Consider the following 23,531-nt stretch of genomic DNA (forward strand, 5'->3'; position numbering starts at 1 on the left):
ACGATTCAGAAAAAAAAAATTAAAAGGTTTATTAAACAAAAACGATAAAACACATGTTAAAATCTTTGATCACTGAAAATGCACATAATTTAGCATTAGATAGGCAGGGGAAAGTCAAGGCAAGTGCGGTCTTAAAGGAAAACCTTTATTTAGACACATTGAAAAAGATGCACTCACATGGTTCCAGCGAACACACCTGTTGCAGGGAGAAAAAAAAAAAAAAAGCCAGAGTGATTCCATCTATTAAGCTGAATGTCTCAGCTACAATGTGCCGTTGCCTGCAGCCTGGGGCTGAGAACCAAGGGCTGCCATGGGAGTCGGGACGGAGACACTTGCTCACTGAAGACTGTGGCGGCATGATGAGGAACCATGGCGACTGTCAACACCGGACAAATGTGCTGAGGGGGTCACGGAACACAAGTCTGTGTACTTCCAAGTTGCTATGGATACTGCAATGCATGTCCGAGGGAGTGGCCTCCTTCAGGCATGCTCAGTAGCACTCCTGCAATCTCCCTAAACGTGAACCCTGGCTCAGAGTAACAGGAGGCGGCATCAAGCCCTTTTAGTCAGATGGTTGACAAAGGGGCATAGATATGTATACAAACACACACTGAGCTATCCATCAGCAGTACTAGAAAAAGTATTCACCTCCGTTGAGATTTTCCACATTTTGTCACGTTACAACCAAAAACGTAAATGTATTTTATTATGATTTTATGTGATAGACCAACACAAAGTGGTACATAATTGTAAAGTGGAAGGAAAACAATAAATGATTTTCAAAAATTAACAAATAATTATCTGTAAATTGTGGCGTACATTTGTATTCAGCTGCCCTGAGTCAATACTTTGTAGAACCACCTCTCTAATTACAGCTTCAAGTCTTTTTGGGGGATGTCTCTATCAGCTTTGCACATCTAGAGAGTGACATCTTTGTCCATTCTTCTTTGCAAAATAGCTCAAGCTGTCGGATTGGATGAAGAGCCTCTGTGAACAGCAATTTTCAAGTCTTGCCACGGATTCTCAATTGGATTTAGGTCTGGACTTTGACTGGGCCATTCTAACACAAATATGCTTTGAGCTAAAGTAAGCCATTGTATTGTAGTGCTAGCTATCTGCCACATGTTTGCTGTGTCCCCCACATGGCTTCTCAAACTGCAAACAGGACTTCTTATGGCAGTGATGGCAAACCTCTGGACCCCCAGATGTTTTGGAACTAAATCCCCCCCATGATGCTCCACTACACTGCAGAGTGCATGAGCATCATGGGAAATGTAGTTACAAATCATCTGGGGTGCCAAGGTTTGTCATCCATCTTATGGCTTTCTTGCCACTCTTCCATAAAGGCCAGATTTGTGGAGTGCACGACTAATAGTTGTCCTGTGGACAGATTCTCCCACCTGAGCTGTGGATCTCTGCAGCTCCTCCAGAGTTACCATGGGCCTCTCGGCTGCTTCACTGATTAATGCTCTCCTTGCCCAGCCTGTCAGTCTAGGTGGACAACCACGTCTTGGTAGGTTTGCAGTTGTGCCATACTCTTTCCATTTTTGGATGATGCTCCGTGAGATGTTCAAAGCTTTTTTTTTCTTTTTTAAATAACCCAACCCTGCTTTAAACTTCTCCGCAAATTTATCCCTGACCTGTCTGGTGTGTTCCTTGGACTTGATGATGCTGTTTGTTCACTAAGGATCTCCAACAAACCATTGAGGGCTTCACAGAACAGCTGTATTTATATCAAGATTAAATTAATCACAGGTGGACTCCATTTTTCAATTATGTGACTTCTGAAGGCAATTGGTTCCAATAGATTTTAGTTAGGGGTATCAATAAAAGGGCTGAATACAAATGCATGCCACACTTTTCACATGTTTGTAAAAATTTGGTCCCAAGACAGAACTTTGGGGTACTCCACTTAACACTCCAGACCATCGGCCCGATGCTGCATCTGTCCCCCGGCAACTCTGCACTGAGAACCAAGCAACCGAACACCGCCGCTCACTCGGTTTTCAGAGCTCTCCAAGCAAAGAGCTGCTGACTGTCAGTTACAGCTCTCTGCTCTTCTCCTGCCTCGCTCACTGGAGCACTGAGCTGTGGAGGGAGCGGAACAGTCGTCTCAGGATCTCAGCAGCTCACAGAGCTTGAGATGATTGTCCGTCCAGGCACCTGGCGGATCCAGACTCCATGGTTGGGATGAGGAGGTACCTGGACTGACATTGGAGACTTCTTTAAGCGATTAAAATACAGTACTCATTTCAAGGTCCTCATTTAACCCTTTTAGTGTCATACTGTCCAGTGTGAAAATCCAGTAGGTTTTCCTAGCACACAATTTATGGTTTGACAACTGAGGTGAAATAGCTTAAATTCCAAATAGCTTTCGAACCTGTTGGCCGCCATTGTGAAAGTGGGCAAAGTGTTGCAGGGAACATTGTTCTGTAACACCCTCTATCAAACGGTGATGTTTCCAATCACTCGATTGGTTCTACCTACATAAAATTTGTCCGCAGGGACACCTCAAACCATATGCTAAACACTACGTGACACACGCGATGAATGCTTTTGCTTCATAGGTCTTCCCATCATTACCAATAAATGTTTTTTGGCCTCTAGTAATATATGAGCATGCTTTGTAGTTGATCTTTCTGCCTTTTAAATCCAGGAACATGGGCAAACCATCTATCCTCAGTGTGCCGTTTTGGATTTTACTGGATGCAATAAAATTTTAGCAATTTGGGATCTCTGATCGGTAACGCCAAATGTTTCCTGTCAAACCTACTTATGGATTGAAATTAGTGTTAAAATGATTCTTTTTAGAACCCTCCTCCTGTAATGGCCCTTTTGATGTTGTGCTGAACAATACTTTGCTCTTCATAATAGTGGTCTGTTGTGCAATTCTGTTAAAGTCTATGGAACGGACTGGATGGTATGTTCTTTTTCCATAATAGGCGATGGCATAGCACCCCTTTTTTTGTAGCTAGAATGTGTCCATGAACTGAAAATAAATTATGCGCCAAGGCAAACAAAATGCACTGCGCGATGATTTGGGCTTGGGATAGGTTAATTCACTCATGTTTGACAAAAGTAATTAAGTGCTTCCATACCAAACCTGTGCTCAATGAACGTATATAAAAAGGAGCAGACATCCAGCAACAGCCAAAAGTATCCTTCTTTCCATCTGTACTTTTTTCAAAATATCCAAAAGATAAAACAGAATCTCATATAGCATGGTAGATCCACCAACATTGCCTGAAGGAAGAAAATCTACATATTGTGCAACTGCATTGTATAGTCCCCCCCCATGACTGCAGCCCAGACCTTGTCGGTAATCCTCTGGGAGAGCAGCTAAACCTAGTGAACCTTATTTAAAATCAGTAGACGATTAGGTTGAAGAGTGCAGGATTAGAATCTTTTTTTCTTCCCAACATAATCTATCATTGCCTTGCTGTACACTGTGGAACAAGGCATTGAATTGCACGTATGCAGCCAACTGTGTGGTAATGAAAATTATCAATCTCCCATCCTCTCTTCAGAAAAGATGGCTTCATTGGGGGGGGGGGGGGGGGGGGGGACCTCTGACTACCTGTGGGATTTGGGCAAGGCTGATTCTAAACGTGGGACTCCTGCAGGACCACCATTTGCACATAAGCAACTACATAAAATGCACTTTCACCTCATATCCCACCCCCCCCCCCCCCCCCAAGGATTGTTTTATATAACTGAAATGTGTTGGAAGATTGGAGAATGAATCATTATGCATCCAGCAATCAATGTGCACTTAGGAGGTCTCTCTCCCTCTTGCATAAGTGGGTGGAAAATTGGCAATTTCATCACCACACAGTTAGCTGCATCTTTAGGTCTTGTTCTACAATGTACAGAAAGGCAATGCTAAATTATGTGCATTTTCAGTGATCAAAGGTTTTCACATGTAGGTTTTATTGTTTTGTATAATAAACATTTATGCTTTATTAAAATTTTGTATACTATGTTTTGCTGCAACCCCATGGGAGAGATTTTTCTCTTTGCAATATAGTTAGGGATGGAGCAGCTGTGAACTCACATGTCACTCACGCCTTTTTTTGGCCTTATATTTATCATTATGCACACAATGTCAAATAACACTCCTGGCATTGGTTTAACATAGCCCAATGCCATTTCAAAGCAATGTCCCACAGTCAAGGGTTGCTGCCGACTTGTGGGAAAACAGCATGGTTCACATATGCTTGAAGCAAATATTTAAAGCTCCCATCGCTTACCAGTTTCCAATTACATTGCTTATTCCCCATCACTAAACAAAAAGGACTGGCTCATCCCGTGACATCACCTGGTGATGCCACCCTTTGTTTACTTTAGACGAGGGGCAGGGAGGGGGGGGTGGCTTGCCAGCTCCCAATGACATTGTCGGTTCTCCCTGGCAGAGGCAGTCTGCATTAGCTATTGTAGTCCTGACCATTCACCCCAGCAGCGACAGCTCTGGGATATACAGGAGCTGTCATTAGACCCTGCCGCGAATGTAAACCAAGGGGGGGGTCACCCAGTGATGTCATGGAATGACTCTGCCCCTGCGTTCACCTTAGTGGCATGGGAGAATGGCATCTCTTACAGCACTGTCTCTTGCTAGCAAAACAATAAATGAATCAAGTTCCACCGATTGTCCTTAATAACAAATCGACCCCCAAACATGGCCACTGTTTTACTGTGTCTCACTGCACCCCAATAGTCATAATAAGTTACCTCCACCGCCAACAGTTTCCACTCTGCCTCCTTAGCCCTATTTTATTGATAATGGTCACTTCTTCCTTTGCATTCCACACCAAACCGGATAACCTCCTACTCCAGTTCTATACCCTCTACACAGTCTGTGGTTGCGGAGAAAACATGGAGCACCAACTATAAAATCCCAGCCAAAATGAGTTCCCACTCTGCCTACTCTCTAAACGGTTCACAATCAATCAATCATTCTCCTCTCTGCACCAACCCATGAGTTGTTAGCCACGAGCAAGCAGGTAGCAGTAAGAGGAGGACTACTGCTGCAGACATCCTTTAACAGTTGCTAGCTGCCATGCTGATACTTTAGCCAGCCAACTGGCATTTGGTGGATAAGAAGAAAGCAGTGGCACTTTACATGTTTCTCTCAGAAAAGATTTCCTTTAATTTTGCAGCACAATAGGCTCCCAAGTCAAAGTCCATTACTGCATTATAATGAAACTCAATTTTTTTATCATCACCAGCTTTCAGGAAACAAATTTTGGAATACAAGTCTTGTTATGGGGGGGGGGGGGGGGGGCAGACAGCCTAAACAGCTAGACAAGTAGTGAGAGGTACCCGTGTATAGCAACCAACCTAGTTCTGACTTTGGCTTGCCCAGTAAAGCTTTGAAAATTAAAGTTTGAAACTTAGAAGCTGATTGGCTGCCATACACAGCTACTCCAGATTCTGCATGCTCCAGTTTTTCAGATATTCCCCCCTCTAGATTTTATTTTATTTTTTTTCCCATTAAAGAACATCGGAACTCCAGAAGTTGCAATTCTTTTAGAAATAGGCTGAGTTAAAAAGGTGTATGCCACCTCACAGGACTTCTTAATTACAATTTAAATTTTTACTAAGCACCAGGAGTACAGCTATCATTACACTTCCAGTGCTCCGACAAGAAATTTGCTCTGCCACAAAGCAGCCCCTCTACTTCTACCACTCCACTGCCCATTCACAAAAAATGCTGCGTTTCTTAAATGGGTTCACATAATACATAATCTTCCTTGACTGTGCAAAGGGAGGGGGGGGGGGCAGGAGTAGCTGCAAACCATTCTGCAGCTACTGAATTCAGAGATCCAAAAAGGTCAATACCCCAGAAAAAAATCTTACCTTGATAGTAACATTGCCTTTGGTAACTTTTCTCATGTTGAAGCCAACAGTAGGAATCATGTCTTCTGTGAACTGACCTGACTAAAGAGAAACACAAAATTACTACCATGTTAAAAATAAAAAAATAAAATAAACCCCTCACATTCTCACACTTTGCTTGGAAATCACATTACAACAACAAGAATGTATAAAAATTCACATATAAAATAACAAAGTAACAAGCCCTTTCATTCTACAATATGTGACTGGGAGAACGCATTACCACTATGGACAATATTTCCATTCATCATTTAGAAAAATATCCTGTAGGTTAACTGAGAATACTCCAGTGATTTCCTATGTGAATTCTTCCATTGGCAAAACTGTAAAAGCCCAACATAGCAAGTGCCACTGGGTAGAGGGGAGGGAAGCGCTCTCCTCTCTCCATTGTGAATGATTGTACAGACAATTTCCGATTTTCGCCTGCTCAATCTAGCCCTATTATATGCTCAAAAATCAGAGAATCAAAAGAAATCTAATTATCAAGACTCATCGGTCGTCTTTTGAAAGTATTTCAGTCTATTAGCTTATTAATTCATTCATTTTTTTAAAAGCATATATTTTTAAATACAATTTTCTAAACATTCATTTTACCTTTTATTTTATTGGCAATTTTAGTCATAATCATGTGAAATTGTTTAAGTGTGTCAAAATGATATGTTCAGCTCATGGAATTGTAATTTGCCTCAATGTTTACACGTTCCCACGATTACTCATCTAGCCAGTCACCTAGTACTTAGTCTATGTATATATAAAAACCCTCTTCAAAGATGGCCCCCAGCAGAGCCCGAGGAAGGAGCGCGCATGCTCCGAACGCACACACCTCCCTGCTGTCCCTGTACCCTGAAGTGACGCCACCCTGCTGTGTTCCTGTGCATCGCCGATCCTTGTCCCAGCTTTCCGGGAGTGCTGGGCTCCACCAGTGTAACCCAGAGAAAGGACAGTCACATGGGAATTCCAGCCAGCGACACCAAGCAGTTCCCGGGATGGCGCGGATGACACCAATATCTATACGGTTTTATACCGCTCGTTTGCAGGCATTCCCATTATGATTTTAATTCCTCAAATGCTACACTTAAAAGGCTCTGCTTTGTTCCTGAGATTTATACATAATCCCTGTCGTTACAGCCAGCAGAAGTGTGTGTAAAACCGCCCACAGTCAGGTCTATGCGATGTACGGACCTGGCAGCGAAAGGGTTAAAAAGGATTGTAAATCTTGGCTCTCCGCTTCCCTCCTCACAGGATTTAACTCAGAGTCAGGAGCCAATGGCTCCCATTGCTACCCGTTTCTCCTGTGAGACTATGAAGAGGAGAGAGAAGAGCTGCAGCCAGGCACAGCACTGGATTGAGAAAGGACTCAATTAGAATACCATTACAGCACTGCCGATAGCTTACCAACAAGGTTTTCTAAACACCTTGATAAGGGAAAGGGAAGTCTGCAGTTTGTTTATATGTTGCTATGGTGATGGGTGGCAGCACACGCTTTTAAATGCCGAGCGCCATCAACCCAGCCTACCTCAAAGAGGCCAGAGGACCCCACGCGTCAGCTGGCCATGGCTTCTCATGTCTCCGCATTTAGACAGACTGAGCGCTGGATACACACTATACAACTTTGTTGTTTGATTTCCTTTACATTTACCAAAACTATGTAGTGCAAGGGCCTGCCTAAATTCATACAAATTGAAACTGTTGGTTTGACCTCATATTATATGGTTTTGGTAAATCTAAAAATAGTGTGTCCGGCTTAACAGTTGCATTGTACTGCACACCTCAAAAAAAAAAAAAAAAAAAAAAAAAACCCTACAAGTATGTTGAATGGCAAGTTTAATAAATATTGTGGTTTATACTCCATTCTTCTAGAAAGTTATTAGAGAACTGCACAGAGTATAATATAAATGTTTACATTCCATGAATGATCACCGTCACAGTTGCTTGTGCTCTCAACCCCCAATTGTCAAACCCTCAAATGGCTGTTCTCATAACTGATCACATGTGAAGCACCACAGCAACAGCATATCAAACAGATGCCAGGGTGACTGCTTCCTTGGCTGTAAAGGATAAAAAGGGTTTTAGTTCCATGAACTTTAACACTATTAACCACTTCCCACCCGGGCCAATTCTGACATTTCTCTCCTACATGTAAAATTCATAATTTTTTTGCTGAAAAAATTACATAGAACCCCCAAATATTATATATGTTTTATTAGCAAAGACCATAGAGAATACAATGGTGGTCGTTGCAACTTTTTATCTCACACTGTATTTGCGCAGCAATTTTCCGAACACTTTTTTTTTTTCAGAAACCCCCCCCCCCCCCCCCAACAGTAAAGTTAGCCCAATTTTTTGGCCTAACATGAAAGATGAAGATACGCAGAGTAAATAGATACCAAACATGTCACGCTTCAAAATTGCATGCGCTTGTGGAATGGCGCAAAACTTTGCTATTTAAAAATCCCCATAGGTGACACTTTCAATTTTTTTTTTTTACTGGTTACATCTTTTGAGTTACAGAGGAGGTCTAGGGCTAGATTTATTGCTCTCGCTCCAACGTTCGCGGTGATACCTCACGTGTCGTTTTCATATGTGGGCGGGACTTACGTATGCGTTCGCTTCTTCGCATGAGCTCACGGGGACAGGGGGCGCTTTAAAATGTATTTTTGTTAATTTTTCTTTACATTTTTTTTAGTATGACAAAAAAAAAAAAAAAAAAAAAAACATTTGATTACTTTTATTCCTATTACAAGGAATGTAAACCCCTTGTAATAGGAATATGGCATGATCGGACCTCTTTACAGTGAGATATGGGGTCAATAAGACCCCACATCTGACATCTAGGCTGGGAAGCAAAAAGGGGGGGGGGAATCATGGCTTCCCAGCCGAGGCAGCATGGGTTTTTGAACGCAGAGGCCGGGCATGACGTCATAACATCACGCCCGGCCTCTGAACGATCATAGAGACTCCGGCGACCATCTGGTCCACTGGAAATCTCTATGATAAACATCTGGGGGCCAGCGGATCCTGCAATTTATGGAATCAGTGAGTCGGTAGAAGCACCGGAAGGCGGTGTGTGTGTGTGTGTGTGTGTGTGTGTGTGTGTGTGTGTGTGTGTGTGTGTGTGTGTTTTAACGTCCTTGCTCTTGTTGTTCTTATGGAGCAGGGAATCGCTGGCTGAAAAAGCCAATATCTGAATGATGTCTGTAGCTACAGGCATCATTCAGATATACCCCCAGAAAGTCAAGGACGTCCACCCGGCGTGAAGTGGTTAAACCCCAAAACATTATATTGAAGCTTGGCATTCCTGAGATGCAATGGCTTTATTAGTTTCCTTTTTTAGGTTTCCGTTTGTCAGCCCGTTTCTCAAAAGCACAAGCGCTCCAGCAGATTATATCAGTTACATGGCCGAGACAAACCATTTATTAGTGGTAGGGGTGATTAAAATTACATTTCTTTTTTATTTATTTTTTTTATATAGTTCATGTAAAACACTTTATTCCAAAAAATAAAAAAACCTAAACAATATGCTTTAACTGCTTATAAAATGTGAGCTGGAGTTTGGCTTCAATTTGTATTTAACCATTTCCCACCCAAGGTATGTCACCTATGGTATGCTTGTGGATATCTGAATGATGCCTGCAGGCATTATCCAGAGATCATCTCTTTCTGCAGGCGATTCTGTGCACCATAATAAAAATCATAGCGGCAGTTCAGCCGCCGCCCTCCGGTGCTTCTCCAGGCTCACCCCTGGGATTGGCGAGACAAAGAATGATTCGGTCGCCGCCAGAAGTTTACCATAGAGATGACTGGGGAGCATCTGGTCACCAGAAATCTCTATGAACCTTAGGAGTTTCAATGTGTATGCAATCAGGCAGGCCCTTCTGCTACATGGTTATGGTAAATCTGAAGGAAAAACTCAGCAGACAATCTGATAGTGTGTACGGGGCTTTACTGACCTCATCTCTCTTCATAAACAGGACATGCCATGCACTATTCCTAGCACAAGGGATGTTTACATTCCTTGCAATAGGAATAAAAGTGATCAAAAAAAATTTTTCAAACGTAAAAAAGAAACATTATTTAAAGAGCCCACTGTCTACACTTGCTCGTGCACAGAAGTTAGCAAACGCATATGCAAGTAATGCCCACATACGTAAACGGTGTTCAAATCACACACGAGGTATCGTCGCGTGCGTTAGAGCAAAAGCAACAATTCTAGCCCAAGACCTACTGTAACTCTAAACATGTAACCTGTAAAAAGTTTAAGAGTTGACTATGGAGATTTTGAAAGTACCAGAGTTTGGTGTCATTCCATGAATGTGCGCAGTTTTAAAGCATGACATGTTAGGTATCCATTTACTCGGCATAAACATCACCTTTACATTAAACAAAAAAATTGGGCTAACTGATTTTTTTTTTTTCTTTATTCACAAAATGTTTTTTCAAAATAAATAAATAATGACTGTCATTTTATTCCCTAGGGTCTCTTAACAACCATATAAAATGTTTAGGGGTTCTGAGTAATTTTCTAAAAAAGGGATGATGATTTTTACATGTAGGAGCAAAGTGCCAGAATTGGCCTGGATGGGAAGTAGTTAAACTTCAAAAACAACATTTAACACAACCCCCCATGGGCTCATGAAAGTACAGGCAGTCCACGGTTTACAAAGAAGATCAATTCTCAATTCTGTAAGTTTGTTCTCAAGTTTTTATGTAGGGTGGAACAGGTACTTTACTTTTTTATTTATTTATTTTTTATTTTTTGCAGGGCAACTTCATTTGTTTTGTTGTCTGTGCCCCTGTTGAGAAGATTTCACCTTACTTTTTCCCTGTGAAAATTGGATTTTGAAAGTTTAGGGTCGTCTTGGAAACAAGAATTGGCGATAAAGTTCAGTAGAGACATTGTCCCATGATAAAGCTAATGCCACCTACACACGACCGGACTTTGTCAGAAAAAGTCCAACGGAATCATTCCGTCGGATATTCCGATGGAATTTTTTTGAAGAAAAACTAACAGACCTAGAAATAGAACATGCTTTAGATCTTTCCAACGGAATCAATTCCTATTGGGAAAACAGTTTGTCTGTATGCTGGTCCGACGGACCAAATACGATTCAAGGGCAGCTACTGGCTATTAAACTTCTTTTCTAGTCCCATCATATGTCATCACGTTCAAAACGCAGACTTTGTTCCATTTGTGTGTGGGCAAGTCCGTTTGGTTGGAACTCCATCGGGAAGACCAGCGGACCTTTTCTGCCGGAAAGTCCGGTCGCATGTACTCTGCATTACAGGAGTGAATTCCCCTTCCTGGGGTAGATTTCCTCTTACTTCCTGTTGTCTCCCATCGTTTGTAAGCACAACTTATTGTAAAGTCGGAGGTTTGTAACTCGGGGACATTTCATGCAGAAGGTTTTATACCTTCTGCCTGTAAACCTTTGGATTTTTAGAACAACATTAAGCTATAAGATTTAAGAAAAAATAAATAAATACACCCACCACACACTTTGTTTAAAGTGTAACTAAACCCAAAAACCAAGTATACTATACTGCTGGTGGCATATAAAACCTGAATAATATTATTATTAATATTATTGAAAATGCTCCATGTGGTGGGGAAATCATTTACTTTTCAACAAAACATGATGGCACAAAAGTAAAGGAGTAATCCCTGGCACAAGAAATTATGGTTTCGATATGACATTCAGAAGATAGGATGATTGAGGAGTGTAACTTAATAAAACCAATTCATTGCACAAACACAATTAGGATAAAACATGTTAGCCAGGAGGAAGAAAATGTGCTTGTACCACTGTAAACCCAACAAAGTGTATAATCTAGCTCAGGGCATCAGAGGTTTCCAATACACTGGGGCTCAACATACAGCCCAGCCAAGAAGTAGCCATGGATCAGTGGGCCCCAGAAAGCCAAAGAGGGCACCACTGAGTGGCTGAAAAAAGGTGAACAGTAAGGAATGGAAGGAGCACATGCAAGCAAAGCAGTGTTCAGAGTTAGAGAAGAAAATACACACACACACACACACACACACACACAAAACTCATTGTCAGACTGTAAAAGCAGAGACCTAGAAACAAAAAAGGCAGAAAATCAAGCCTATTGTAGAAACAGCACAAATTGAAGCAGGCCATACAAAAATACACAAACCAATAACGTCACGTTAATGATGTCCGACCAACTCAAGGTAGATTCCATTTACTATACATCAAATTTGCTTCTTCCGTTTTACTGAAGTGCATGTCAAGCCACATGTTTTCATTTAAGCTTTGCACAGTCATTTTTTTTCTTTTTAGATAGGCTAAGAGGGTTGCAAACCTGCCTCTTTTTGTCATCTGTCTCTCATTGTAGAGATTTACTTCACTTCCTGTCCTATAGCCATAATGAGGAAATACTGGCAAGTGAGGGAATCCTTGGTTGTCACTAGAACTCGTGTGCCCATAGACATTGGAAGATTTCCCCCTCTCACCCCTGATCAGCTCCTGATCAATTTTCACTTAGCCACATCAATCACCTAGGGCAGAACTATACGATCACTTCTGAACAAACATCTACATGTGTGCTAATTGTAATGCAGATCAATTAAAAGATCTTTTACTAGAACATTTTGTGATACGGGTGGATGGATTTTATTTTCAATTGATACTTTCAGTGGATCGCAATGTGCGAAATAATAGTATGTTTGTTGTACCGTTTGATATTTTAGTTAATGATAAATCAATTGTTTGTAATCACTTGTACTTCGATCCATCAAAAATTGCTATACATATGTCCAGATATTATGCATATAGTGCCTTTGTGTAAAATAATTACATACATATATTAAATTTTTTTTTTACATTAAATTATGGGATTTAGGCCTGCAGAGCATTGCACCCAGGACCAATCCATCGCTGGTGCAATGTACAAACTGCTGCAAGATTTATATTCAAGCCCCCGGTCTATTTATAGGTATAGCTCTACCATGATACCATTACGGCGTTGGAGGAAGTAAACTAAAGGAGCAGAACGTCACCATACTCGTGCTCCATTGAGATCTACGAGTGCCTCTGAGTGGTGGCAGATCTGTGAATGGCTGATGTGGGCGGAGCCACATACAACTGTCAAATTCAAAAACAGAATGCCGCAGGAAGAAGCACTCAGTCACTCATAAATTGGGGGTGGGGTTGGTAAGATCATCCCATTTAATGCTACACCCATATTTAAAGTGATTGTAAAACCAATTCAAGAAATTTGACCTAGGCTAGCATAACTGTCTGTAGTGTTTACTTATCTGTCTCCAAAGCTTTAAGTGATGTGTCTTCATGCTGCTCAGTTCCTCTGTTATCAGCATGTTCTCAGACAAATAAGATAACAGCAGCTGAAAATTTGTGTTAGAGATAGATAAGCAGAGAGCTTGTCTATTCACAGTAAAGGTGGGGGGGGGGGGGGGGGTGTGCAGTGCCTTTCCTCCAATCAGCTCTCACCACGGTGTAAGTACAGACTCCACGGCTACTGCTGGAAAAGGAAGAAATACAACACAATCTGCACTTTCTGAAGAGTGTAGAAAGGGAACGACAGCAGTTATACATGTAAAACTAATGTAGGAGGATTTGTTTCATCGCTGTATCATCTGGGGCTGTTCACTTCACTGTTTATATGCAATGGATTACATCCACTTTAAATCAGAATTAAACCCTTTTATCCTTCAGACAAGGAAGCTGCTTCTATTTGATCTGCAACTGCCATGGTGCTGCACATTTGATCAGTTATGACACCAGCCATTTGATGGGCTGACAGTTTGGTTAAGGACACAAGCAAATTTGACAGTTAGCAATCCCAGCATTACAGGAATGTAACTTTCTGAAACCATTGATGGGTTTAGTTCCGCTTTGATTTACTGCTGTTCAGGGAATCTGGGCAACAGCAAAATGGTGGCCTTCGGTAAGAAGAAACAATGCGCTAAAGAACATGATATCAAGTTGTTATAGGTAAAGTTCCACTTTAAAGAAGCAAATGGGGTCAAGGTCTGCTTTAATAGTGCATTCTAGATATAGCTTTTATTAATCATGCGACACCAAGCAGTGGCGTTAGAACATAAAATCATTTAGGGTTGCCTAGGGTAATGTGATGTGTAAATACAGCCCCAACTGCATCTGTGTTTTCATGGTCTACCATGTTCTTGCTGGTTCATTGCCCAACCCTTTCCATGACACGTGTAGATAGACCTAAAGTCTTACTTCACTTGTGGTTCTTTAAGGCTGTCAGCAGACCTGCCCCTACAAAAATTCAGCAGTGCCCAATAATGGAGAGCAACTGAGCATGTGCAGAGCAGGGTGAGCCGGTGCATTACTGCATTTTAAACAGTAGAGACACTTTAATGTTTTACATGGCTATACCTGTAAAGGGGGCAGCCTGAAGTGATCTAGTAGGACTTACTTTTCTGACTAAAGTTCAACTTTAAAAGAATCTTGCTCCTTCCCCCATCCTTTATTTTGATTGCAGATATAGTATATTAAGAGAGCAGCCTGCACTTCCACCTGTCTTACCTAGGCAAGAATGACATCCAAAGCCTCTTAAAGAGGAGGTCCAGCCAAAAAAAAAAAAAAAAAAAAAAGTCAAATACTGTAGCTGCTGATTTTTAATATTAGGGCACTTCAAGTGGTTGTAAACCCTTACAAACCACTTTGACCTACAGGTAAGCCTAGATTAAGGCCTACCTGTAGGTCTAAGAAATATCCATACCATATAGGTTTAGGAGATATTTTGCCCGAAGACAGGCACCGCTGTCAGCGGCGCGCAGGCGCACTGAGCGCAGCATCGTCAATGACGAAGATGCCGTGCGTGTCGGCTCCCGTGCGCATGCACGGGAGTGACGTCATCGCGGCTTCGCCGAATGACAGCGGCGGAGCTACGAGACCCACCGAGAAGATGGATGCCCCGGACTACAGGGGACAGCGGTGACTTCGCTGGCTCCTGTGTCAGGTAAGTGACACATAATGGACTACTATGCGATACATAGTAGTCCATTATGCTTTACCTTTGCAGGGAATGAAAGAGGAAGTAAACCCATCAGGGTTTACTTCCTCTTTAAGTGTCCAGGGAGCCTGTGATGTCAGTACTCCAGCCGATCTTCGGATCGACTCCCGGTTGCTGCCGCCATTCCTGGTAAGGGAACCAGGCAGTAAAGCCTTCTCAGCTTCACTGCTGGTTCCTTGCTGCACATGCACAAAGCATGCTGCGCTTTCTAATTGGCACGGCGGCAGGAGAAGGGGGGGCCGAACTTCCATTAAGTGGTCAGGTCCCCATTCCCCCACCCCCTGAAAGGTAACAAATGTGACAGAGACAGAGACAAAGAGAGAGAAGCATATAAGCTGAAGTTACACTTTTGGGTGGAACTCTGCTTTAAGATACTTACTGGCACATACCAGAAGGCTTCAAGGGTCACTGTCATGTAGCATTAGGGAGTTAGCTTCAAGGACCCAGAAGAGACTGATCCCAATGTCATAAGGGAAGAAGATGGAAGTGTGGGACCCGTTGTGCAGCAGCCTTAAGCACATAAAAGCAGGATAATGCTGGATGCGGGAGTACCTAGGAAATTAGGCAAGAGGGGGTGTTGAGGTTCCTCTCTAAAGACTGCATGTGGTCTACTTTATGTGTACATTTACCTTTGAAGTGTACAGACCACTATACAGGAGAAAGGAAAAGTGGCGCTATTGCTCCTGAACTATAAAGAGTCTGTGGACTCCTCCAAGCATCTCCTGCAGTTCTCTTGACTCTTCTTGTGACATTGGGTGAGGTGTTTTTTTTATTTATTTATTTTTAAACACAGTTGTGTGGACAGATTCTTGTGAATGAACAAACAACAGAATAACTCATAGTTTGAATGAACTGATCAGCACACCCTTGGTTCAATCACAATGTTTACAGCTCTGAAAACAGCCTGTACAGAGCTACAAGCAACAAAGCTGTAAGCAGCATCTCCAAGATCCTAACAATGCGCCTGCGATCTGCTGACCGCTGGGGCCATGCTGTAAAGGCTTCAGTTCTATAAAAAAAAAATAATAATAATAATAATTACACTTTTACCTGTAAAAATGTATGCATTTATTAATTTTTATATAAAAAGGTGAAATTATCCTTTAACCTCTGGAAGTACAAGCAAATATGCAGCCTCTCAGCGGATGGGCCTCAACGAGAGTGCCCATTTGCGTGCATTCATGTAAATACAGCCAAGCCAAGACCACATGCCCTGTGCACTCCCACATGCTGCTTGCAATTGGAAGCTTTGCGATCATATGACTGCCGTGACAGCCAACCTCAGCAGTCACATGATCATAAACCCCACACCGCAAACCCCTTAAAGGGTTAAAGCTGAATCCCAGTAATCCATATACTTGCAGGCATACCTCGAATTAAGTCCAATAAGATTCCTGCAGCCTGGTCGACTTATCGCTATTAGTCACATCTGACAGGTTTATTGTGCTGCAGGAAAATAACTTCCAGAGCTCCAATGCTGCTCACTGCGGTCTCAATTCCTTCAAGAGCAAAGTCCCTGGAACTGCTATGCCCGCCCTTACATTCCTTCTGCCCATTCACAGAAGCCTTTGTATTATATGAATGCATACACAAAATACAAAGGTTTCTGAAAAAGGGCAGGAGAGAGGTGAGCATAGCTGTGGTGGGTACTACTTCTCTCACAGACAGAGAGAGTGTCCTCCGGGAATGCGGTAAAGCTTGTACATACATGTCATAGAGATAAGTCCCAGAGGTGACATGCACCTAATTGGACTTAACTCACTGAGTGCCACCACTTTTTGCAAAGTTGATGAATTCCTGGGATTCAGCTTTAAAGTGGAAGTAAACCCATCGATTTAAACAGTTAAAAAAAAAAAAAAGGCATGCCGGGAATGCTAACTGCACATTGGCTGTGCTCTCAGCCAAACTATCAAACCATCCAATGGCTGGTGCCATAACGAATCACATGTGCAGCACCATAGCAGTTGAAGATTAAACAGAGGCAAAGATGGCAGCTTCCTTGGCTGAAAACGATAGGGGAGTTTACTTCCACTTTAAAGAGGAAGTAAAATGTGCTTTTCTTCTTACCTGCAAAGTAAAGGCATAATGTGCTAGTATGCATCGCATACTAGCACATTATGTGAAACTTACCTGCAAATAAAGCCCTCTTCATCCCCGCTGGAGGCAGCACACATCTCCGCCTGTCTTTCTTCTGGGTATGGACTCCAGTTGTGCGACTGGCTGGAGCTGCATGACGTCATTCCCACACATGCGTGCAAGAGCCGGCAGCCACGGCTATGATGAAACGGCACGGGCGCCCGTTCCTTCAAAACGCATGCACTGATGACATCATTGGCGCTGTAAACATCTCCTAAACGGTACAGGTTTATGAGATGTTTTCCTAATAAGTACTGTAAATCTTATTCTAGGCTTACCTATAGGTAAACATTAGAACAGCCTTTCTCAAATTTTTTTAACATGGTGGGACCTTTGAAATAACTTTCCGGTCTCAGGGAACCCCTGCTAATAACGACTATCTACAATTCACGATACATTACTGGGATGTCAGTGGGAAGAATGCTCTTTACATTTGTGGTCATTGGGAACAATTACCCCCTTACAAATAGCTAAAAAGATCAATGGTGTCAGTGGGAACTTATCTGAGAGGCAGAAACTGCTCATTGCTCAAGGAACCCCTGGAGGAACCCTAAGGTTCCATGGAACCCCAATTGAGAAACCCTGCATTAGAGAGAAGTTTACTTCCTCTTTACGTGGCTAAGAATTGTCCCTTGCAGTGAGGCTGCCCCAAGGCAGGGCCTATACAGGCAGTAAAACACCTTTTACTTACCAGATCCTCCGCTCCCCCTAACACACAGCGCTGTGCAGTGGAAGTCCCTCAGCATCCTCATGTCCAATGCAGAGCTATGGTCCTGGCATTGGTCTAGACCAGTGTTTCTCATCTCCACTCCTCAAGGCACCCCAACAGGTCATGTTTTCAGGCTCTCCATTACTTTGCACAGCTGATTTGATACGTTTCACTGCCTCAGTAATTACCACCACCGTTTCATCTGAGGGAAATCCTGAAAACATGACCTGTTGGGGGGCACCTTGAGGACTGGAGTTGAGAAAAGCTGGTCTAGATGACCCTTAGACCGCCAGAGCTCGGGGAGACGGGCCTAAGATGGCAGAGGAATGGAGGATCAGGCAACTCAGATGATGCCTCAGACTAAATGGGCCCCATCACCAGGGAGGAGATTTGGGTTTCCTGGAGTTGGGCTTGAAGACTTGCTGGTCCCCTTAGGCCTACATTGAGGTGAATAGAGCCCAGGGTATAGGAAGGAGCACAGGGGTCCCAATCTGGGGGGAGGGGATCAGGTAGGTAGACAAGGAAGAAGAGCCTGGCACTCACACAAAGGGGGGGGGATGGGCGTGGGCACCGAGCACTCTCTATAGGGCTGGGAGGGAGCAGAAGACATATACAGGCCTAGCTGTCACACCGCACAGTAAACACAGCTGGAGAGCGTCCTTTACCGCTATGACGTTGACGAAGGTGGTCTTCCCCGAATACTGCAACCCGACCAGCGTCAGCTCCATCTCCTCCTTCCAGAACAGGGACTTGAACCAGTCCAGCAGCTTGTTGATGAGAGCCAGCATGGTGCTTCCGAGGCAGGACTGTGTAGACTGCTTAGTGCTGCTGAACGCGGCCGCTCCGACTCCCCGGAACCCTACAGCTGGTGCACAGTCCCAAGCGGCCGCCTGTCATATGACTAACGTGACGTCACGGCCCAACAGCACCGGGCTTAGTAATAGCGAGTCAAGAGAGGAAGGAGGCACGGGACCCTGTCACGTGACGGACGAATCACATGACGCACATGTACGCCCACTAACAGCAAAGGGCGTGCTCTTACGGGATGACGTGACGTGACGGGTCATGGATGGGTTTAGTGTGCTGTACATTGCGAAGGAGGCGGAGCCGCCTCTGTGCAGTGTCTAAGCAGCAGATATATGAAAGCCAGGGTAATCATTTTTTATTTTTTTTTGCTAAAAAATTACTTAGGCCCCCCCCAAACATTATATATATATTTTTCTAAAACCCTAGAGAATAAAAATAGCGGTCTTTGCTATACATTTTGTCACACACCGTATTTGCGCAGCAGTTTAGTGCCCCATACACACGGTCGGACATTCCGAGCACAAAATCCGTCGGATTTTTTCCAACGGATTTTGGCCGAAACTTGTGTTGCATACACACGATCGCACAAAGTTCTGAAAGAGGTGACGCCAAACACGTACATTTTAGATCGCGCTCTCAAATTTTGTGCGTCCGAAAATCCGATGGAAAAAGTCAGATGGAGCCCACACACGCTCAGGTTTTCCAACAACATGATCCGATCGCACAATTTCCATCGGAAAATCCAACTGTGTGTATGGGGCATTACAAGCGCACTTCTTTTGGAAAAAAGACACTTTTTTTTAATTAAAAAATAAGACAACAATACAGTTAGCTCATTTTTTTATATTGTGAAAGATAATGTTACGCCAAGTAAATTGATACCCAACATGTCATGCTTCAAAGTTCCGCCCACTCGTGGAATGGCGACAAACTTTTACCCTTAAAAATCTCCATAGGCGAAGTTTAAAAAATTCTACAGGTTGCATGTTTTGCGTTACAGAGGAGGTCTAGGGTTAACTCTACCAATCCCGGCGATATCTCACATCTGTGGTTTAAACATCGTTTTCATATGCGGGCGCTGCTCACGTATGTGCTCGCTTATGCACACGAGTTCGGCGTGACATACGTTTACATTTTTTTTTCTTATTTATTTTACCTTTTATTTTTTATTTTTACACTGTTCTTTACAAAAAAAAAAAAAAAGTGTGTCACTTTTATTCCTATTACAAGGAATGTAAACATCCCTTGTGATAAAAAAAAGCATGACAGGACCTCTTAAATATCAGATCTGAGGTCAAAAAGACTTCAGATCTCATATTTACACTAAAATGCATTAATAAAAAAAAGTTTCAATTATTTTTTTGTTTAAATGTCTCTTTAAGAGCTATGGGCGGAAGTGACGTTTTTGACATCACTTCCATCCTGCAAAGGTATGGAGACAGCTGGGGGCCATCTTCCCCTCCATATCACAGGTGGGAGCAGACGCGATCGCCTCCGCTGCTGCCGTCGGCTCCAGTAAGCGACAGAGGCCCCCAGACCACTGATAAAAGTGATCTTGCGGTGAATCCAACGCAGAGACCACTTTTATCTGAAAGCAGACTGCCCACTGAAGAAGAGGATACCATAATAACGATATCCCTCTTTAAACAGCCGATGTATAATGATGGCGGGCGGTCCGTAAGTGCTTAATGGTCCTTCAGCAGCTCTTTAGGCTTTACAAAATATTACACCCTTCTCCTTCTGTCACACAATTGCAGGTGTGAGTATATATATATATATATATATATATATATATATATATATATATATATTATTTTTTTTTTTTTTTTTTTGTAGAACTAAAGGCAAAACATTTTTTTCCCATTTTGGATAGAGTTAGGAGGGGTTATTTTTTTTTCTTTTGCCATCTGTGTCCAATTGTGGAGATTTCCCTTCACTTCCTGTCCAATAACCAAAACAAGAGGTGGGAGGAAATCTCTCCAAAATGAAGGAATCATGGGGTACCACCAAAACTAGTGTTCCCAGTGGAAGATTTCCCCTCCATTCCTGTTCTGGATGACAACCTAAAATTTGGGATTTTCTTTTACTTTCACTTTCAATTATAACAGTAAATATGAATGTCCCTAACAGGGACACAGACCTCAATAACAACTGACCGGGGTTTTAATTCCTCTCTACTCTGTCCAAAACGGAAAAAAAAAAAAAAATTATTAAGTAATACTTCAAACCAGGGCTGCCCACCTGCTGGCCCACAGAGCGGCGCCCTCCGATGTGGCCTGCCATGTCTTGCTCTGAGATGGTGGTTTGGCAAGCTCAGATCTCGGGTTCCCGACCTGCCATCTCTAAGCATTAGTGTGAAGAGCAAGCAGGGCCGATGCTTCCTGTATAGTGCCGGCTCCTTCACAGGCGGAGTGATACCAAATGTACTCCGTCTGTGACAGGAAGCATCGGCTCTGCTCTTTACTGCAGATGCATGCTTCTGTCATAAATATGCTCGGGGATGGCAGGTCACAGGAACCCACGATCTGGGAAAGCAGCCACCAGTATCAGTACCAGCCACCAGTATCAGTACCAGCCAGCAGTACCAGTACCAATCAACAATACCCGTACCAACCAGCAGTACCAGTACCAACCAGCAGTACTAGTACCAGTCATCAGTACCAGTACCCGCCAGAATTACCAGTACCCGCCTGAAGTACTAGCCAGCAGTACCAGTCAGTAGTACCAGCCAGCAGTACCAATACCAACCAGCAGTACAAGTCAGTAGTACCAGTACCCGCCAGCAGTACCAGTCAGCAGTACCCACCAGCAGTACTGGCACCTGTCAGCAGTACCCACCGGCAGTACCAGCCAGCTGCAGGAATTCTGAGGAAGAAGTGAAGACTGAGGTCAGTTTAGGAGCAGGTAAACCGATGTGCATTAGTGTGAAAGCAACCTTAGCCCCCTTTCACATGATTGGTCCGATCAGGTCCGCCTGTCTGTTTTTCAGGTGGACTCAAACGGACTCTCCATTCACCACTATAGAGCGGCAGATGTAAATGGGCTCGTGTCCATTTACACCCGCCTATCTGCAATCCGATCTCCTTAAAAAAAACAGAAGGGGATCTGTCCCCTTCTGTCTGGGCGAATTGGAGGGCCCTTAGGGTAGAGCGGACTGCATCCCTGTCTGTGCTGTACATACGCAGAGTGGACACAGACCTGCCATCCCCCTTTACGCTTATTGTGGCCCGCGACCGGTTACCAAGTCGATAAAGTGGCCCTCAAAAGGTTGGGCACCCCTGCTTTAAACCTTCCAATTTTAACTGTGCTTGGAGGGGTGGGCCACTGTGCCCATGTCAAAATTGTTTATATTTTGTATCAATAAAATTTACATCACCAATTACATATACCATGATTGGTCCTCCTTTAGGCTGGATTCACACCTATGCATTTTTAGTGCTTTTTGCATTTTGCAGATTTGCACTACAGAACGTGTTCCATAGCAAACCATGGTAGATGGACTATAGTGCAAATCTGCAAAATGCAAAAATCACTAAAAATTCATAGGTGTGAATCCACCCTTACAACTCTTCTTGTGCCCTGTCCCCCCCCCCCCCCCCCCACCCACCCCTTTAGGCTTGGTTCACACCTATGCAGTTTGCATATTCCAGGTGCATTTTGCAATTTTCAATACATGTTTTTGATCTATTGAAGTCTATGGAACCAAAAAACTGAAAAAAAAGTCCCTGGGCCTTTCCATAAAATGAACAGATGTAAATATATGACCTATAGGAAACCATGTTAAATAAACTGTAGTTTGTTTCTGCAAAACTCAAAATGAAATAAAAAATGCATAGGTGTGAACCAGGCCTTACAGATACTTTAAACCTGGCCTGCGCTTCCATTATTATCACCTAGGAGACAATGACATACCCCCGAATACTCACATTACATCCCAGAAGGCTTCAAGAAAACATTCACTTGGGCACATCATCAGGGCTTAGCTGTCCCTTCCAGGTTGTTGTAGCTCTCGTCCTGATTGGTGATGGTCAGATCCTAGTCAGAACCCAGCTTGAAGATGATGCTGTAATCCTCCAATCATAAGCGGGTGAGGAATTCCCTGTTCCACAGTCGCATGTAAATAAGGGGTGTTTAGTGTACAGTGGTGTATTTTGGTTTTGTGCAGCCCTAGTCAAAGACTAAAATTAGGCACCCCGTATCTAAATTTGTCCCACCCCAGCCACGGTGTACCGTTCTTGTCTCAGAGTCTGATGAGGAAACTGCAGCCATTCACAGTGAACAGCTGCGGCTTCCTCATCAGACCTTGAGACATGATTGGTCCAAGTGCCACATATTTTTTGCCAATCAAGCTTAGAATAGAGCCACATATTTCTTGCCAATCAGGCTTAGGATAGGGTCAGCAGGGCAGAGGATGAGGTGGCATTGATGAGGAGGCACTGATGAAGCGCCACTGATGGGCACTAATAGGCGTCACTGATTGGAACTGATAGGAGGGACTGATTGGCAGCACTGATGGGCACTGATTGGCAGCACTGATGGGTACTGTTGAGGCTGCACTGATGATCACGACACTTATTATCAGTGCCATGCTTATCACTTATTATCAGTGCATACCTCATACCAACATTCTGAGAAGGGAATGAGGGACACCTACCAGCAAACGTATATAGGACATGCCCCCTGTCACACCCCCTTAAAGGAAAAGGTTAATTAAATCCAAAGAGCTTTTTTCTACCACTATTATTCCTTTACACTGGCTTTTAACATTTACAAATGCAGCAATTTAGAATTTAAATGAAAGGTTTCGCACTGGGAAACACTTTTTGAAAGATAAAGAGTGCATTTTATATAAAACTATATAGATCAGACCAAAATAAGGGACAAATGAGGAGGTACGAGGAACAGAGAGACTTTGTTCCAAATCAGGGACAGTTCCTCGAAATCAGGAACAGTTGGGAGC

The 23,531-nt window shown here is 43.1% G+C and overlaps 1 protein-coding gene across 1 annotated transcript in view; it reads right to left on the minus strand.

Annotated features, from left to right (window-relative positions):
• The window catches only part of LOC143963064 (ADP-ribosylation factor-like protein 8B-A), a 59,451-nt gene extending 40,688 nt beyond the window's left edge, over positions 1-18,763 (minus strand). Inside the window, exons 1-2 of the mRNA XM_077472614.1 lie at positions 18,430-18,763; positions 5,857-5,937 (exon numbers count right to left, since the gene is read on the minus strand). Coding sequence (XP_077328740.1) covers positions 5,857-5,937; positions 18,430-18,552 — 204 coding nt within the window. The 5' untranslated portion in view covers positions 18,553-18,763. The remainder of the gene's footprint in view (positions 1-5,856; positions 5,938-18,429) is intronic.
• Between the last annotated feature and the right edge of the window lie 4,768 nt (positions 18,764-23,531).

This window comes from Lithobates pipiens, unplaced genomic scaffold, assembly GCF_037356315.1.
Source record: "Lithobates pipiens isolate NorthernLeopardFrog02 unplaced genomic scaffold, aLitPip1_a1.2 Scaffold_8, whole genome shotgun sequence".
Classification (NCBI taxonomy): domain Eukaryota; kingdom Metazoa; phylum Chordata; class Amphibia; order Anura; family Ranidae; genus Lithobates; species Lithobates pipiens.